A 20,679-nucleotide genomic window follows, 5' to 3' on the forward strand; every position below is an offset into this window, starting at 1 on the left:
GCAGGATATACCTTAGCAAGGTATTCTGCTACCTTAGCAAGGCAGAATAACATACAGAAATTGGCTACATTTCTTTACATTAACAATGAAATATCAGAAAGGGAAAGTTAAAAAAAGATCCCTTTTAAAAAACAAAATAAAATACTTAGGAATAATCCTGACCAAAGAGATAAAAGGCTTATATACTGAGAACTATAAACACTGATAAAGGAAATTAACAATGATTCAAAGAAATGGAAAAATATACCATGATGTTGGATTGGAAGAATTAATATTGTTAATAATGGTCATACTACCCGAAGCAATCTACAGATTTAGTATGATCCCTACCAAATTACCCATGACATTTTTCACAGAGCTAGAATAAATAATTCTAAAATTTATATGGAACTGTAAAATACCCAGAATTACCAAAGCAGTCCTGAGGGAAAAGAACAAAATTGAGGGCATAATCCTGCCAGACTTAAAAGAATACTACAAAGCTACAGTAACCAAAATGGTGGTATCGGCTCACAAATGACAGGTGGATCAATGGAGCAGAGTAGAGAAATCAGAAATAAACTCATACACCTATAATCAATTAAATTTCAGCAAAGAAGGAAAGAATACTCAATGGGAAAAAGAGTCTCTTCAGCAAGTGGTATTGGGAAAGCTGGACAGCTACACATAAATCAGTGAAGTTAGAACATACCCTGACATCATACACAGAAGACATGACATAACTCCTAAGAGAGAACATAATCAAACATTCTAAAATAAATCTTGGCAATATTTTCTTTGTTCAGTCTCCCAAAGCAATAGAAATAAAAATAAACAAATGGGACCTAATCAAACTTGTCATCTTTGGCCCAGCAAAGGAAACCATAAACAAAATGGAAAGACAGCCTATGGACTGGGAGACGAAATTTGTAAGTCATGCAACCAATAAGGATTTAATTTCCAAAATATACAACAGTTCATACAACTCCATAGCAACAATAATCAACCCAATAGAAAAATGAGCAGAAGACCAAACAGACATTTCTCCAAAGAAGACATACATATGGCCAAGGTGAAAAGATGCTTGGCATTATTAGACACATACAAATCTAAACTAAAATGCAGTATCACCTCACACCAATCAGAATGGCCATATCATTAAAAAGCCTACAAATAATACATGCTGGAGAGGGTGTGAAGAAAAGGGAACTCCCCTACACTGTTGATAGGAATGTAAATTGGTATATAGCAGTATAGAAATTTCTTTAAAAACTAAAAAAAAAAAAAAAAGCTGCTATATGATCCAGCAATCCCACTCCTGGGCATATATCTGGAAAAAAACTACTTGGAAAGATACCTGCACCCCAGTGTTCATAATGGCACTATTTACAATAGCCAAGACATGGATGCAACCTAAATGTTCATCAACAGATAAGTAGATAAAGATGATGTGGTATGCGTGTGTGTATATATATATATATATATATACACACACATACACACACATATACACACACACATATACAAACATACAATGGAATACTACTCAACCATAAAAATGAGAATGTAATAATGCCATTTGCAGCATCACGTGTAGACCTAGAAGTTATCATACTAAATAAAGTGAGTTAGACAAAGACAAATATGACATCATTTACATGTGGAATCTAAAATATGATACAAATGAACTTCTTTACAAAACAAAAACTGAATAGAAACTGAATCTGGAAAAAGAATATACCTATGTATAACTGAATCACTTTGATATATACCTGACACATTTTAAATCAACTATATTTCAAGTTTAAAAAAGAAAAACATGCCCAAAAGAGAATTAAATTAAAAAAATTTAAAAGGCTTCATTGCAAAAATATATAGTCAAGGGCATATTCTTCTTCTAAACCTAAATAAATAAATAAAAACTTGAGAATATCTGGGGGCAAACCACAGTGAAGACCAAATGAACCTATTGATGGGGAACTATGTGGAAAGATAGTATTTTTCTGAAGGTTAAGGTCAATGAAAGTTCATCTCCCTGTATAAAGAATACTTAGTCTGACCCATAGTTTGGCTAGACAAGTAGCTGTTTTTTTAGTTCTATATAATTAAATGTTGTTAGTTTCAAAACTTACAAAAACAGGATGTATCTTTTTTGTGGTTTCTCTTTTGAGTTTCTAAAGGGAATATTTTGAGGTTTTCTCTTGGTAGAATGAAAAATGGAACACAGAGCGACTTGTATGGTGTTCTGCACATGTGAATTATATTTTTCTTCTGGATAGAGAAATTGAAATTTTAAACCATATTTAAGAGCTTTGCTGTAAAATGACTTCAGCTTTGTCAAAAAAGGTCACTCTCATATCAAGATGTAATTTTACTCAATGACTGTAATCCGATTTGCAAATTTATGAGCACGTTCTTGTTTTGAATTTAAAATTATAAATACAGATCAGAAGCACTGCAGAAACTTTTGTTCCTAGATTTTCCATTGTGTTTCAGGAGAAGAGTTGAAAGGCATGTGTGAAACAGTCCAGAAGCCTTTTCCAGCTTGGCCAGAGACGACACATATCATGGTGGCTAGTCACTTAGATGAGGGCAGGGGAAGGGGGCGGGGTGCAGAATACCTCGGCTCCAAATCTAAGTTCTCTCCCTAGTAGCTGTCTGAAGCTGAGAAAGTAATTTAACTTCTCTACACCTTAGTTTTCTCATCAACAGAACTGTGATAATGATGGAAACTACTTCCAGAGTCTTTGTGAAGATAAAATGATGGGAGATAGGTAAAGCACAAAGAAATGTAAATGAAAACTAAATGTTCCATAAGTGTTACTTACAGTATAAAATACTTATATATTTTAATTCTAACTTTTCATCAAGAACACAGGGGAAAATGGTAAATCCGTAAGTTAAAGGTAGCTTTTATCTCCACTTATATTTTTCTCTTATCTATTTTAAGGTGAAGTTACAGTTGATTAAAGAAAAAATTAGAAATTTCAGACCATCAAGTTAAAGACTGCATAGATTCAAAGTATTTGATATTAGCAGGTGTTTATTTGGGGTTTTCCCTTCTCTAAGTTACAAGGAGATTTTCCTTTTATTTTGTCACTTTTTCTCAGTATGGTTAAGCCGTTGAGTTGAAGATGGCTAGCCATCTTCTGTTAGATTCAGTCAAAAACTGTTGAGATCCTCAAAAACTGTTGAGTGTCCTGACACTCACAGGAGTTTCCTAGGTCTCCTGGTCACTCTGCCAGTTGTTGGGCTGCACCCGGCAGGCCTGCCAGACCTGTGCTTGCCCAGCCTCAAGACCAAAGAAAGAGCCCAGAGTCAGTGACAGAGACATCAGTGGTTTAATGGATGGAGGACTTACATGTCTGAAGGGGCCTGTGTAATGTACCAAGTGTGCAGACAGAGAGGCAGTGCAGAATGGTTTGGCATCTTGGTAAAGTTTTAAATACCACATAGGGTTCATCTAGCACACCTTGAAGGGCCAAACTGATTGGAGAAACAAAAGTAAATATTATGAAATAGCACTGTTGTTTATAAATTATGTGACAATGTAATGTCCACATTTCATGCAAATTACTTAAAAGTCCGTTAATCAGCTTTGGGTTGAATACATCTACCTTTCTTCTTCCAACTTGCAAAATTCTTAGGGGAGGATGAGGATGACCTGGTCAAGATTTGAGTTCAAGAGGGTAGAATTTTGGACTGAGTACCAAGAAGGAGGTGGATCCCACTCAATGTCTGGGTAAACAGACACAGAAGGATAAGTGGAAATATTGGAGAATCAAAACCAAATACTCAGGAAATAAATCTAAATACAGCAAGAAATGACTGGATCCATTAGGAACATTAGGAACAAGGGTGCTTATTTCAGATTGTTTTGAATAATATTAGGGAGACCTCAGCCTAATTTTATAGTAGGTAGGTGTGTGGTCATGATGGATTAGCCAAGATGTAACTCCTATATCACTTAAGACCGGTGTTGCTCCTTGTCCATTTGGCCATTTCATTCTTCCTTGGTAAGATCTCAACAAGAGAAGCCAGAAAACAAAGAAGCAAAACAATGGTGTCATCATTTAGCACTAAGGAGAGCCTGAACATTGGGTTTTGAATATTGGAGTCCTATTCATCCATGATAGGAGAAGGCAATGGCACCCCACTCTAGTACTCTTGCCTGGAAAATCCCATGACGGAGGAGCCTGGTAGGCTGCAGTCCATGGGGTTGCTAAGAGTCGGGCACGACTGAGCGACTTCACTTTCATGCGTTGGAGAAGGCAATGGCAACCCACTCCAGTGTTCTTGCCTGGAGAATCCCAGGGACAGGGGAGCCTGGTGGGCTGCCATCTCTGGGGTCGCACAGAGTCAGACACGACTGAAGTGACTTAGCAGCAGCAGCAGCAGCAGCAGCATCCATGATATATTTGCTTCATTAACATGGATAATTGAAATTTTGATTTTCCTCAATGTTTTTAGTATAAAATCTCTTCTTATACTTCATCTACTTTCAGTAGTTATGCTTTTTTACTGAGTTTACTGCTCTCAGCATCCTGACAAGCTCCAAAATAATGACCTAGGCTGTGTATTGCTGAACGTTCAGTCAGACAGACAGATACAGATGGATGAGTGTGTGTTGCACAAAGACAAGTCAGCATTATTTAATCAATGTTTGTTTGATCCGTGTAAAATGAGTATAAATGTAAGCCGCATCCCATCTGCTTTATCATCCATGTGAAGCCAGCCTCATTTTTAAAACTTGATCTCTTATGTAATTGCCCCAGAATGACACTGTTGGGCTGCACCCGGCACCTGCCTACAAGGCCTATACTCGCCCCACTTCAACACCAAAGAGAAAGCCCAGAGTCAACAACAGAGATATCACTGAATTTATATACACACTTAATTTCTTTTAATCCAGTTAAACAGCTCATCCACAAACCAATCCTGACCATGCCCGTTAGAGGCAGAGACCCATTTCTAAGGTACACACAGATATATATCTATATAGAAACAGATTTCACAGTTTTCCAGCCAGAGTTTAAAAAGGCCTCTTTACTTTTATTTTTTCTTCACTCTCAGGGATCAGATGATTAAAGTTCCTGTGAACCCAGGTCCATTACTTAATATCAAAGGAAAAAGAAGAGAAATACCAATTCCTTCTAGAAAGCTAACTTCCTCTTAACGCATACACAAAAACCAGTTTATAATGTCAAAAGAATCCCACTTTGGACATTTTCAGGGATTTTTTTTGTTGTTGTTTTTCGGTTTCTAAGTAACCAGTTCACTTTAAATAAATAGCAGTAATAGACAATAATATGTATCATTCACTCACTTTCACATGGCTCACTTTTGAGAGGAACTCCAATCAACACTTAAAGTTAACCTTCAACTAGGCTGTTAGCTCAGCCTCCTCAACTTTCTGAACACAAAAAAAACCAACAGCCAGCCCACAGCCACCCGCCACTTTTATCCCACTGTAATAGGAGCCAACATCTCCCCAACAGCCTTGGGGTGTCTGTGAGTTCTCTGTACTCTCTTCGTGGCCCCCATTCGTCAACAACTACCACAGGGCCCCACAGACAGGTCGACGGCCACCCCAGAATCACCCCTGCAACTTTCAGGCTCCCCATTAGTGGACAGCCACCCCAGGACCATATCGGCAACTTTCAGGCCCCACATATCAGAAGATGGGCCCACAGCTTCCCATTCCCAGGCCTTCCTTCCCAGCATCCTGGTACTCATAGGAGTTTCCACAGTCTCCTGGTCACTCTACCAGTTGTTGGGCTTCACCCTGCAGGGCCGCCAGACCTGTGCTTGCCCAGCCTCACGACTGAAAAAAGAGCCTGGAGTTGGCAACAGAGACATCAGTGGTTTAATGAATGGGGGGACTTACATGTCTGAAGCAGGGTCCTGGAGCAACACCCCACTGAGTGCAGACAGCAGACAGTAATGGGCAGAACATGGCAGCAGCCTTCACGATGGGGGAGGGGATGGTAACTAGTTACAGGTGAACTGACTTCAGGTTGCCAGGGAAACTAGCAGAGGGGGCAGGCCCCTAACCTTCTCTCTGATAAACCATCAGGTGGAGATGCTTTTATCTGAAGATTAGAACAATCATTGGCTGCAGCCTGGGGCAAGCATGTAGGAAGGTCAGACTCTGAATAGGGGTAGATGAAGCAGGCATTGGTGGATCAGGGAATATATAGAGAGCAAGAGAACAGGCATCTTGAGTGGCCTGGTCATAAACGCAGGATGATCAGTTAGAAATATTTGGACTGATAAGATAAAGGATGGGCTTCTTTACTTTGCAGTGGCTTTCTAGATAGTGAAGTGGCGCCATGGATTAGGAATTACCAGCTGTTAATAATCAGTGGATTTTGAAATCACCCAAACCTGGGTTACAGGGTTAACGTATGGAATTTCACCATGTGACCAAACTAGTTAACAACCAAAACACCTGCCGCAGAGAAGTCCCTCAGTAAAATTGATTGAATTAGTCTTTCTTTACTTCCATTTCCTTATCTTCGTAATGGAGAAAAAAATAATACTAAATCTCGTAAAACGTGTGAAATTTAAACAGGGTCCTGCATGGAAAAGCATAATCACCTGGCAGGTATTACTATCATTATCCTGTTGCCTACAAGTCTTCATCTCATGGGTCGCACTTTAAGCCTAAATATATTGACATACATGATATACAACTTATGTTTCCATTACCAAGTTGTATACTTTACAGAGCCTTGACTGTGTGGATCACAACAAACTGTGGGAAATTCTTCAAGAGATGGGAATACCAGACCACCTGACCTGCCTCCTGAGAAATCTGTATGCAGGTCAAGAAGCAACAGTTAGAACTGTACATGGAACAACAAACTGGTTTCAAATTGGGAAAAGAGTACGTCAAGGCTGTATATTGTCACCCTGCTTATTTAACTTATATGCAGAGTACATCATACAAAATACCGGGCTGGATAAAGCACAATCTGGAATTAAGATTTCTGGGAGAAATATCAATAACCTCAGATATGCAGATGGCACCACCATTATGGCAGAAAATGAAGAAGAACTAAAGAGCCTCTTGATGCAAGTGGAAGAGGAGAGTGAAAAAGCTGGCTTAAAACTCAACATTCAGAAAACTAAGATCATGGCATCCAGTCCCATCACTTCATGGCAAATGGATGGGGAAACAATGGAAATAGTGAGAGACTTTATTTTCTCGGGCTCCAAAATCACTGCAGATGGTGACTGCAGCCATGAAATTAAAAGATGCTTGCTCCTTGGAAGAAAAGTTATGACCAACCTAGACAGCATATTAAAAGTCAGAGACATTACTTTGCCAATAAAGGTCCATCTAGTCAAAGCTATGGTTTTTCCAGTAGTCATATATGGATGTGAGAGTTGAACTATTAAGAAAGCTGAGCACTGAAGAACTGATGCTTTTGAACTGTGGTGTAGAAGGCTCTTGAGAGTCTCTTGGACTGCAAAGAGATCCAACCAGTCCATCCTAAAGGAAATGGTCTTGCATATTCATTGGAAGGAGTGATGTTGAAGCTGAAACTCCAATACTTTGGCTACCTAATGCGAAGAACTGATTCATTTGAAAAGACCCTGATGCTGGGAAAGATTTAAGGCAGGAGAAGAAGGGGACGACAGAGGATGAGATGGTTGGATGGCATCTCTGACTCGATGGACATGAGTTTGAGTAAGCTCCGGGATTTGGTGATGGACAGGGAAGCTTGGCATGCTGCAGTCCATGGGGTTGCAAAGAGTTGGATATGACTGAACTACTGAACTGACTTAACTGACTATGTAGTTAACAAATAAATCATGTTGAGGGCTGAAAAGATGTGGCAAGAGTGTAAATGACCGTGAATTCACAGTGTCTTTGAGTTAATAGATGCATTTTCACTGGTCTAATTAAATGCATGCCATTTACACATATGAATGACCATAATCTGAGTAACAAGGCCATCAGAGGGAGGTAATGTCTTCCACCAAAGGAATGTCTCTGTATCAGTGAGTTTAAGAACTTCGTGGAATATTTTGGAGAATACTGTGTAAAAAGCTTATGTACTCAGAAATGCTCATTAGTGTAAAGTGGAATATCAGTGGTAGTTGTACCTTCACGATCACATTCTTAATTACTAATTCATATGATAATGAACATTAAAGTATTAAACTAATTAATACATTGCACATTGCAGTCTCCAAAGTCTGTTCTCTAACACCCATGCTATAAGAAAGAATTACTCCATGATTTTTCTTTATGAACTTTTCTCAGCAACATTTTTTTTAAATTGTTGAACCATTTATTGAGCCATCTTTGTAGATACAAATATGACTAAATGTGTCTAGGTAGGATGGTGGCTAAAGGACTTCAGAGTTTTAGCCAAAGGCCACCCAGAGTCTGTGGAGAGTTTTAAACACAGTCCTAACCTATTCAGAGCTGTGGTTTAGAATGTCTGCTTCAGTATAAAGAATGGATTAGAGTGAGAGTTTAGAGAAGACATCAGCTACTGAAGGACTGTCATTTAGGGAATGGTAGACTTGGGATGGAGTTGAGAAGTTTTTAAGACAGGGCTTGGTCACTAAATGGAGCTGCTTTGTATGGAGAAGGCACAGGGTTGGGGCATCTGAATGCTTCAACTTCCTTTAACTCACAGCATACTCGGAAAGGAGTACATTCTGCAGGGAAGTTGATGAGGTTCTCTGGAAGAACAAACTAGAAAGACCCCTAATCACTTTATTCTTTAGACTTTTAAGACATGGATAATTATTTTGCTGAATACTGTTCATTGATTGACTAGTGTATATACGGATTAGCACAGGCTAAGAAAGGAAAGGGGGTTTTATAATCTGTAGTAAATTAGAGGCTGCAATCTATACTGCTGAGAATTTCTGTATGTTTAGAGGCTATTCATGACTGTTAATAGGCTTTACTCTTTACACTTGTGAGTTTATTATTGTGCTGAACTCTAGCCATTATAATACAAAATGTGTGCATCCTTAATATTGTAACAGCTGTTGGATATATTTTACTTTCAAGTTGTAGATATCAACATAAAAGCATGGAAAATATCCAGTATCGAAAATAACTTAAAAATTCTATGAATTTAGCAAAGTGTTTTTGCTTTTTAAAGAATTTCATCTTGGGAATATAAACCTAATGTATCATTAGTTCCGAAAACTTGATTTTGGTCATTTAAAATCATGTTTCTATAATTACTAAACTCATGTTTCCATATACCATGAAGTTATATCTTAAAAAAGTGTCAGTATGCTATGATGAAAGAGAAAATACTTTCATTTCTATAACACTGCAGGATATTAAAAACTTTCCCAGTATTTTATAATCAAAGCCTGAATTCAGTCTCAAAATAATGGTTCTGTATAGAAAGAAATTTATATATCACTTTATAGCTATGCAAGATATATTTTATAGAACAACTTTGGTTGAATTAAGACATCAGGAAAGGCATTAAAAATCAGAAAAAAAATAAGTTTAAAATGAATAAAGAGCGAACTTTGTAAACATAATAATATATAATGATAAGTTAAAAAGTGACTAGATCCTATCTGTATTAGATTATAAATTAGTATTCTAAGATGATTATTAGATTTAACTGACTTTTCTTCTTACTGTTATTCTTACCTGTTTTAATTGTACAAATTGCCATGTGATGGTGGTCATAGTATGTTACAGAGATGCAGACAAAATTCTAAGTTGCCATCATGATGTAAACCTGCAGGTGAAAGAAGAGTTTGTGCCCAGTGAATCCAGTGAATGTTCTGCCACCTTAAAGAAGGAGGTTAGGTCCAGAAAGGAAAGAATAGGAAGAAGAATCAGGATAAAATAATGTTCACAGAACTGGAAGGAATATTGAACCAAGATAACTTGTAAACTACAGCAACAGAGAAGAAAATTGAAAAGTTAAAAAAAAAAACAAACCTGCCTTTTCACTATTAACAGAACATCTATATTGATTTTTTTCCCCCATTTGAATCAATGTTGGTGACTATCACTGTTTTTTCCAATAACTAATCACTTCATCTTATGCTGGTTAAATCAGTGTTCAGCTTCACAGCTAGGATCATCTTGATGAAGTGTAACTTCAAAATTTTATTTGTAAATCACGTTTGTTACTTGTGATAAATGCCTATAATCTGACATTATTCAGTATTGATTTTCTGTATGTGTGCTGTTTTTCTTTTAAAGTCGATTGACCCTGGCCAGCAGTTCACATGGGAACATTCAAACTTGGAAGTAAACAAACCAAAGAACAGATATGCGAATGTAATTGCTTATGATCATTCCCGAGTTCTCCTATCAGCAATAGAAGGTAAGGAAATGCAGATAATATTTTTAACTTTATTTCCATGGGTTTAAATGTGTGCATGAAAATACAGTTTTAACTAGGTGTTCAGTCATCTATGAACATAGTTAGGTAAGATTTAGGCACTGCTTATTCTCACTTTTTTCATACAAATATACCAGTACTGGAACACAGTATTCTTGACACAGGGCATCCCTCAATACCTTCTTGCTTCCACCCTGGATGAAAGGTTGATCATTTAGTTCATGTTTATATAAGAGAAGCAAATTGAGGTTGCCCGTTTTACTGATGCTTGCTGATGGTTATGAATGAACAGGTGATTATCAGAAGATGCCCATAGACTGTAACTTGAAAATGGTGAGGAGCTTGTTTGCATATAAATCTGGATAATCACTAAGGACAATCAAAAGTTTAGGAATCGATGATGTGGTGATTAATAAAAAAAAAAGCACATTAGAAATGTCTGACTCATCTATTTGTGGACTGCTTGGTAATCAGTTGTACTAAGGATTTTATCCCAGAAGGAAGGATTGCTCCTAGAAGATGAGGATTACTCCTCAAATATACCTAGCTTCTCTGAAGGATTCATGAGAGTATTATCCATTCATCTCTTTCCAATAATAAATCCTTCTCACATGGCATATTAAAAAATACTTAAGAGCTTGTGTTCAACACTCAGCATTTTGTTAGTCTTTTTGGCTGAAGCACTGCATTGGATTGCTATTCTTAAAAAGTAGTTTACAATGTCACTTAAATCCTTCCCTCTGTCGTAACAGCTAACCTGGACCACCAACTGCCACATACCACATTCATGCTCACTGGCATCCGAAAGAGCGTTGTGGCTTTTTCATACTTAAAAGTTACTGCTTACTCTCTTCCAGATGTTTTATAAAACATTAAATAATAGCAGCTTCAGACCCAGTCCTTTTCTAGAACAGTACAACTGAAATATTTTCACCTATAGTTGTTCAAGTATCTTTCCCTGTTTTCTGCTTCCAAAATCTACGATGGCCACCACTTTATCTCATAACCTTGACCAAGTCCTACCTGCCTCCCTAGTATCCCAATTTAATCTGAAAATGAGTCTCTGCTTCAAAACTTCCCCAGTCAGCACCAAAGGCAACAGCACGTTAAATTCGAGTTTTAGAACAAGAACCATTATATCTTTCAGCATTTGAGCAAGTCCGTACCTCAGTCCCCTTTTCTCAAAATGGTATTATGTGACATAGATATATTTTGTAAAATTCTCACAATTGATTTTACTTTTGATGTTGGAAAATGTTCTAACAAAACAAAAAATAAATAAATAATAAATCTTTTTGTGGAAATTAAAGATACTAGTTGTTCAGTTTTCTTACTGAAAAAAAAAAAGATCACTTTTATCAAAGTTTCACCAATGCTAGTTCAAGCAGGATAGTGTCACACTGGTAGTTGCTTCTTTTGAGGTCCTGGTTAGAAACTGAATGGTATGTGTGGATGATTACCATACAGGGCTTACACTTTACTTCCCATTTTAAAATGTAAAAGACAACAACAGCAATTTCTTGTCTCATGGCTTTTAAATTATCTTCATGGTAAATAAAAACTAAACCGAGTCACACATAGAGGAGAGAAATCTTTTTTGTCATCAGTGAAGCAAGGTAAATGATAACAATAAAATAAATGAATAGAAATGGAGAACCCGTTTGGCATGGTCTTGGCTGGAGGACTTGTCAAGCTGCCTTTGTTGCCCTGTAGCGTTGTTTCAAAGCCCTCAGAATTAGGTCACTCAGTACTACCACTTCCCTATGCTTTTGTCTGTCGTGTCATTATTTTTCTTAACCTGTTATTTTCCACCATCATAACAGTAAAGTACGTCAAAGGACAAAGAATATTCCTCCTTGTACCTTTATTATAATAGCTGGAAACTATGCACATTTCATTCCCATGCTATTTTTACAGTATAAGATCCAAAGCACTTGAATCAGACTAAAACGTGCCTTTTTATAGCTTTGTGTCCACAAATACACCCTAAATCTACAGCTGACCTAGAAACCAAAAGTTTTTTCAATTTTAAGTGTTATGCAAAAGGTTAGAAGCATTTAATTGAAGTTTATGGGCTATACAGAGAGCTTTAATCTAGATTACAAGCATGAACAGAGTTTTATCTTAGACTAAGCCCTAGCCAGCAGATATTTAAGGGGAAAAGCAATCATCCTATATCTTAAGCACAGAAAAAATGCCAGCATCTGGAACCACAGAAGCAGTAACTGAGGCTTCTCCTGTACAAGGAGCTTTGATAGCTCAGAGCCAGATTTTTAGAATATATTAAAATGCAGTGTGACTTCACATACATTTTACAAAATTTAATGTGCTTGTTTTGGGTTCCACCCATGGTGATAACTTACATGACTGTGGTTGAGTGTTTTATATGGGATCTGTTTGTTGTTCTTCTCTCAGTGTTTCTGATCACTCCCTTCATATTACTTTGCAGAGTGATCTGATGACATTAAAGAAAAAACTGGGAGTTGTCACAGTGACTTGTGTTGTCTTTATCTTGGTTTAATAAAGCAAAATTTTTAACATTCTTCCATTGAGAGATGACAAGGGAAAAACTTCAAAGAATAAGGAATTGTGTATGGGCACTGATGTGTTTACTGAACTCCTTGAACATACTGACATTTCATGATGTATTTCCAAATTACAGTTATTTTATGTATGCTGGGGAAAATGCAAAATAAATTTAAGAGAGTCCTAATTACAAAATGCTCACAATTATTGAATTAGATGGTAAGCAGTGGGAAAACACAAGTGAATTTCTGACCAATGCAGTTCCTGTTGGCATCCCAACATGTTTAGGCAGTACTTAAGAGAAAATAATAATTCCTGAGAGATATGATAGGGCTTACTTCATTGACTTAGAATATTGTCAAAAAAGACTAAATGGAAATTAATATTTATATGTGCATAAGATAATATATAATGATATGCTTAATCTTATAGACTCCAAACTTGTTTAGAAAGTATAATTTCATTCAAGTAGGAAAAGAGAAAGGGACCAAACCAAAATGTAAAGAGCAAGGAAATCTGGGTTTGGGTCATAACTCTGTCACTAACTCGTTATGTCACTTTGATCTCTCTGAGTATCAGTTTTCACAGTGCCTTTCACTTTTGAGTTCTCTAAGAGTTAGCTCTATGTAGTTTTCACATCAACTATCTTATTTACTATACTCATAACAGTCTGATGAAGCAACAGCATAAATATTTTATTGGTATAGATAAGTATCCATGTTTAGAGATCAGAAAACTGAAGCTCAAACAGAGAATCAGCCCTGAGTCTCAGTGCAAAAGATGAACAACTAATACAGCCTACATTTGAATTGAATTCTTCTGATTCCTTGATCAAGGCTTCCATAAGCCCTCATCATTCACCCTGCTCTCCCGCTGATACAGGAGGTGACTTAACTAAGTAACTTAGCATGGATACGAACACCCGGCCTTGCCTTTCTGACTAAAATAATCCATTTTATCATTTCATATTAACACAAAGTTCACATTTTAGTATTTCATTTCTCTTTTTATGGTCTAACTTTCCTGAGGCTATAACATAAAATAGGGAATCATCAGTGACCTGGATGCATCAGACTCCTACAGCTGCAGAATGTTACATCTGTCCCTAACGGGTGATCTTCTTAGTTCAAATATCTTTTTATGTATCTTAAACTTCTTGTAAATTCAGGAATATCAATTAGAGGCAGATTATTTATTGTAATGCCTTGTAACTATCAATCTAATTATCACAGTCCGGAATAAAAAAAGTTTTGTTTTGTTTTTTTTCCCTAAACTATGATTCTTCACTGCTGCCAGTACTACATTTCTATTAGTAGGATTATAATTAGCATTTCACTTTAAAGCCATGTTGACATGGAATTTTTTTTTTAAGTCATTGGCCAGGCCTATGTCAAGAGCAAAATTTAAAATCCTCCTTTTAAATTAAGCAACAAAGACAAGACATTATGATAGACATGACTGTCTTGGTATTTACCATGTGTTGGGCATCATGTCTTAGATTTTATATATAGTGTATAAAATCATGTATAGATTTTATTGATAGTGTAGAATAACCTCAAAAGCTAGTCATTATCACATAAAATTTAGAGATGAGGAAACTGCTAAACTTTTTAAAGTCAAGTAGCTTTTTTAAAGGCATTAGCTAGTAACTGGCAAAGCCAAAATTCTCACATATGAGTCAACTGGACTCAAGATGGCTATTCTCTCCAAAAGGCAACTTGGGACTATAGCCACTTTTGAATCATGATAATGGAGCCTATACATGTCAACCTAACTCAAAAACTATCCTTTTGACTGGGAAAACTGTCTAGGAATTTTGAAATATACATTTTGAAACACTTACAGTAGAAATCTTAGAGCCAGAGTTCTTCAATTGTGTTCTTAGACTTAAGCTAAAGTGAATTTTTCCAAAGAATAAGCAACTTATAAAAGGCTTTCAGGTGGATTTTTTGTTTGTTTAATATTACTATATTTTTGGAGGTATCTTAAGAAGAAAGAGGTAAGACTGAAGACTGGAAACTAAATCCCCATTTTAGCAGCTATGTGACCTTGGGCATGGCATTTACTTCAGTTAACCCTTTAGGGGGAGCTGGTTCCTTCTTAGAATGTGATGAACATTTCAAATTCCACTTGCAAACAAAAGGCACCTACACACATCTGTATACTAATTTCATAGAGATCATGGATGCACAGTCTCGTTGCAAGTGTATTCTACAATTTCCGGAGCACTGACTTAGTGTCTTTCATTCTGGTTCTTCCTAAAAGGAGAACATACATGACTGTCCCTGCTATTCCGAAAAATTATGAAGGTTGATTCTAAATCCAAAGATCATAGATAAGTATTAAATTTGGGGCATTAAGAAATTATTAGCTCTTTTGAGTGGGGAGAGGGGCATATTTAATTCAGAGGGTTTACCCAAATAGAATTATTGGCTCATGTGTCTCTCCTACAAAACCAGGTTTAAATGGTTTTATCTAAGAGTTAGAAATGACAAAGAATAAAGCACTTCATGCCATACGCATTTTTAACACTACTGTTTGTAATCTGATAAAAGCAGCTTAGTAAAATATGGATTTGTTTTATTTTTTTCCTAGTTTGGGGGGAATATATTTAGTTTCAAACCATTCATTCATCATTATTCACTTCATCCCTGTAATGGGTACCTTCCTACAAGGACCTGTGTGTATTTCTCAAGAACTTCTTTCCTATGAAAGTATCCCAGGCTCTTTTTGCTTCTGAAAAATTTGTTTGGATAAGTTACTGTGCCTTGGTTTCCTCATCTGTGCAATAGAATTAATAATAATAATGCCTGCCTCCAAGAATTATTAGGAGAATTAATGAATTAATGCATATAAAGCCTTTAGATGAGTGTTTGGCAAAAAGAAAATGCCTAGTAAATACTGGGAAATATCATTACTGTTGTGAATTACTATCGATAGATCCTTTTATCCACAGATGGAATATCTTTTGTTTATGATCTATGGAAAAATTAATACTATCCAAATGAAAAAGCTGCATATATTTGCAGCACTCTGTGAAACAAAAGAAAACATTGGTGCTTGATAAATGAAAACCAGATCTATAATAGCATTACAGATTTCAACAAGGGGAAGAATGTGTTCTTTTAAATGGAAATCCAAAATATACTATCTGCTGTTTGATTTGCGTGATAGGGACAACTCAAAAAAAAATTCCAACTGTAAAGAAAATAGATGCTGTTACAACAACTTGATTATTTGTGAGATGGGCAGTTTAGCACCTTTAGAATGAGAGAGCAGCTGTCCAAATCACTGCTCCTGAGATAAATCTAAATCTAAAAAGTAAAAGAGAAGAAACTACTGATCCTCCCCTGTACTGTTGGTTGCCGTTTGCCACCACACTTGTGCTCTACACTGAAGCCCTGTCGCAGCCTCCTCTTACAGTGTTAAATGGTAAATGTCTACTGATTCATTCAAACAGCTGGTAGCACATGGTAACGTTCTCCAGTTACACATCTTACCCATGCTGGGGTTATCCTTTTTTTTTTTTTTCTACAGGCCATATCTAGTAACCATATATATTTTCAGTAAGTAAAAACAACTAAAAACAAACACAAGAAAATCAATAGCTGCAATCTGTCCAACATTTTCTAATAAATGTTTAATTATACTGAATATAAATGTTCCATATGAAGTACCTACATTAAAGAATTAAAATCGTTTTCCTCAGTCAAGAATTCCTTTAATAGCTGTCATGTGATATCAAATCAATTAATATGATTCCTTTTCCTCTCTCCTGGTTCAGTCTCTCTCTCTCTTCCTCACTCCTCTCCTCCCATACCCCAGACACTAATGACTCATTTGTGGGCACCTGGGTTTGTTTTATTTTGCTCTTGAAATTCTGCTTACACCACTGAAGGAAGTTGGTTAGAAAATATGCCTCATCTTAAAACACACACATGCACACACAAAAACTTGTCTAATCTCATCCCATATTGGTTGAGTTCATTTTTTCTCATATTGTTTAGAACATCAATCACTGAGTTAGCTCCATTTCTTCAACATTTTCAGTCTTTCAGTTTTCAAGTTAATTATTTACAAGCATGACAAAATTTAATCCTTTTATTGCAGAGTGATCCTTTTTTTTAATAAATAAAGACCTCTTTCTTTTTGAGGAACAGTGCACAGTCAAATTTTTATAGCTTAATTTGTCTTAAATTGAAAGCTAGATGGGATTTCACCTCTGGAAACTTGGAACGATTTCACAAGGTACTTGCAGGCTTTGTAAAGACTAATTAGAGCTATTTAAATGGCACCTCTCTCCTGTGAGCAGCAGAGCAAGTGTGTGGGGGTCTGTTATTCCCAGCACCCTCCTCAGCCTGCCCCTGTGGTGCTTCTTACCTAGAAAGGAGAAAAAACATTTTTAAGGGATGGTTGGTTGTGTTGGTTTTTTCCTTTACTTTTGGTCCCAGGAAGCTAATCGAAGAGTAAATCAGAAAGCTCTGAGTTTATTTTTATCTCCATTGCTTTGTTCAGTTATTGGCGTTTTCTTTTCATTTGTATGGTACATCTAGGCAGGCTGTGCTAATGAAGCTACACTCCGTTACTCTAACGCTGCAGAGAGACCTGTGTCATCTGTGTGTGGCTCTGTTTGTAGAATATAGGCAGAGGTTGTACACGACTGGAAAGTTAAAAAATGACTATTTTTGTCTGCTCCATTATTTTTTTTAATATAAGAATAGGGAAGAGGCCTTCCAGATTTGGGGTTTCTTTTTGTCACTACAGTATTCAGAAATGAGTAGGTTTATTTCATTTTTGTTGATCACACCAATCATAAGAATAGCTAGTATCCAATGTGTATTTTAGACATTTCAAATTAATTGACTCATTTGAAACTCTCACAGGGGTGTTGGGTAAGGATGTTGTGACAGTGCTGCTCATATATAAGGATGTAGATGAGGAGACGGGCACTGTGAGTGTCCTACACAGAACTCCTGCTGAAACTCTGCATTTGATTTTAACTACTTCATTGTGAAATGAAGCCCTACAATAACTGTAGCTCAGTTGGTAAAGAATCCACCTGCAATGCAGGAGACCGCAGTTTGATTCCTGGGTCGGGAAGATCCGCTGGGGAACAGATAAGCTACCCACTCCAGTATTCTTGGGCTTCCCTGGGCTTTCCCAGTGGCTCAGCTGGGAAAGAATCCACCTGCAATGCGGGAGACCTGGGTTTGATCCCTGTGTTGGCAAGATCCCTGGAGAACGGAAAGGCTAGCCACTCCAGTATTCTGGCCTGGAGAATTTCATGGACTGTATAGTCCATGGGGTCGCAAAGAGTTGAATACGACTGAGTGATTTTCATATATGTACATGTATATTAATACAAGCTAAGTTGACCAAAACTCTGTGACTTAGCTGAACAGCCATAGTGCAGTGGCCCAAACGCTGCTTTATTTCAGGGCAAAGTGTCCCCTAACTAGAAATGAGTCCCTTCCACCACAATGCTGAGAAGTCCCCAATAAGTGTAGCTAATCTTGGAATCCTTCTCTATAGGCACTCTCATGATCCAGCCTCCTCAGCAGTGCTAAGGCATAGAAAACCAAAGAAAGGAGAACACACTGGGAGAGTGAAGGCTGGGTTCACACACTCTCTGAAAGTTTCCATTCCTCCATAACTCAACAGTGGTGACCAGCTGCAGAACCCACATAGAAAGGCACACTTATAAAAAGAATCATCCTGCATTTGGTAGAAACACAGAGGGTCTTTGGCCAAACTGCATTCATATCCAGGGAGACTTCTGCAGATAAAACCCTGTGCCTTTGCTAGAAGCATTTGTTTTTTCTGGTATGTTGCAAAGAGAAGCCTTCGTTTTGCTAGTTCTGATGCAGCTGTGAGTGGCTGCCATGGTGTAAGTTGAAGGAGAAGGAAGGCCTGTGTCCCTTGAAATTAAATAAATTTACTAGTAAATTATTATTTGATTTTATGTATCTACTTTCTGTTCTATGGTTTTGCCGGTGTCAGCAAAGTAAACATTTTTTGTTTTGTTTTTTTCTGAATTGTGGGTTGTAAAAACTACAGTCTAGGTCTTAACTGGCAATTCATGGTTGTTACCCAGTTTTTCTTTGTCATTTGTGTATTGAAGTGGAGCAGGAGATGTTACTGATTAAATGAAAGGTAGCTTTTGTGCTCTGTGGGTCTTGAGTACTTCTATCTTACAACAGGGAATAAACTGCTTTACCAAAAAAAAAAAAAAAATTTCTTTGACACAAACTTCACAAAGGGTTTGTAGAAGTGAAAGGAAATGAAAGTACTAGAGCTTTGATACCACACTGTGAGCTGGAGCAGAGCCAGCCAACGAGCTAACGTTCTGGTCCCCGCTCTGGGCTGCTGCAGTAGTTTGTCCTCTAGAGCCAGGAGTGGGGTTCCCCACCTTGCCTCTAACTCTGTCTCTTACTCATTCTCACCTCCGCAAGTCAAGGAAACCTGCTTTTCCTGAAGAGACCATGTACTAGCCTAGTCCTACCACCTCCTCATGCTTTTGAATCTGTTTATTTTTCACCCTACCGGGTTCTAGTCAAGATTTAAAGTATCAATCACACCTATAAATCTCATCACAGATCATCAGAGGTAGAAGAAGTAGGAACCAACTTGAACGATCATCAGAGCGTGTTCCTACCTAATCTGACAGCCACTGAAGGCTCTATATAGCTTAAAATCACTTCACTGCTGCTGCTACGTCGCTTTAGTCGTGTCCGACTCTGTGTGACCCCATAGACGGCAGCCCACCAGGTTTCCCATCCCTGGGATTCTCCAGGCAAGAATACTGGAGTGGGTTGCCATTTCCTTCTCCAATGCAGGAAAGTGAAAAGTGAAAGTGAAGTCGCTCAGTCGTGTCCGACTCCTAGTGACCCCATGGACTGCAGCCTACCAGGCTCCTCCGTCCATGGGATTCTCTAGGCAAAAGTACTGGAGTGGGGTGCCATTGCCTTCTCCGTAAAATCACTTCACAGAGATTTCCGAATCCAAGAAGTTTAAGAACACCACAGAGACACAATCTTATTTTAGAACTTAAAGAGACTTGAGGGAATCAATTTGTCCAGCACACCTTGTTTAGCAGATAAGCAGTCAGAGGTCTGGACAAGTTGAACCACTGCCCAGATGTCAAAGAGCAACTTCCCAGCAGCCCTAACCCAGAGTTTCAGTTTCTTGGTCAATGTCTCTGAAGTCTTAGCATGTTCTTAGTATTGTTTCACGAATCACAACTTTTATGATACAGAAGTACACACTTGGTCCATATGATTACTTACTTTCACATTAATAAAATAATTTATGTACTATTTTGGGTCCTGATTTTTCACGGAAGAGCATAAGGCCTTATTATTAACATTTTATAATTATAAACACCTCTCAACAAGAGAAATCTTTTCAAATCAAATTATCTACTAACCTGAAAAATCGAGTGCAAAGCAAGTTGTTTGTTTATTTTGTTGTTTTGTTTTTTTTATAACGAGACCCACATGACCCAATTATTTCTCATCAAATTAACAAGGGAAAAAAAGAAAAGAAAAAGTATTTTAACCCAGTCAGGACAAAACAACTCAGATAGTATGTTCTTTGACATTTCAACATGCTTTCAAGGTTTTAAAGCCTTTCTCAGTATGAGTTAATTATTCATCAGGAATATTCTTTCAAACCAAATAGCTTCATGTTTCCAAGAATTCCTCTCCATTTGCTAATATTCAAATAATATGGGAGAAAATCATTATAAAGCTCTAAAATGTTAATCCCATGCTTAAATGAAGAAAAATGGCATTTCCTCTGCATGTTGAACTCAAAAGTTCTC

General features: G+C 37.3%; 1 protein-coding gene across 13 annotated transcripts in view; it reads left to right on the top strand.

The window, feature by feature from the left end:
* The window catches only part of PTPRD (protein tyrosine phosphatase receptor type D), a 2,538,842-nt gene that overhangs the window by 2,447,434 nt on the left and 70,729 nt on the right, over positions 1 to 20,679 (top strand). For all 13 annotated transcript variants that reach the window (XM_061425298.1, XM_061425300.1, XM_061425301.1 and 10 more), the window contains one exon: positions 10,190 to 10,313. In XM_061425298.1, coding sequence (XP_061281282.1) covers positions 10,190 to 10,313 — 124 coding nt within the window. The remainder of the gene's footprint in view (positions 1 to 10,189; positions 10,314 to 20,679) is intronic.

The sequence above is a fragment of the Bos javanicus genome, chromosome 8 (assembly GCF_032452875.1).
Source record: "Bos javanicus breed banteng chromosome 8, ARS-OSU_banteng_1.0, whole genome shotgun sequence".
Classification (NCBI taxonomy): Eukaryota; Metazoa; Chordata; class Mammalia; order Artiodactyla; family Bovidae; genus Bos; species Bos javanicus.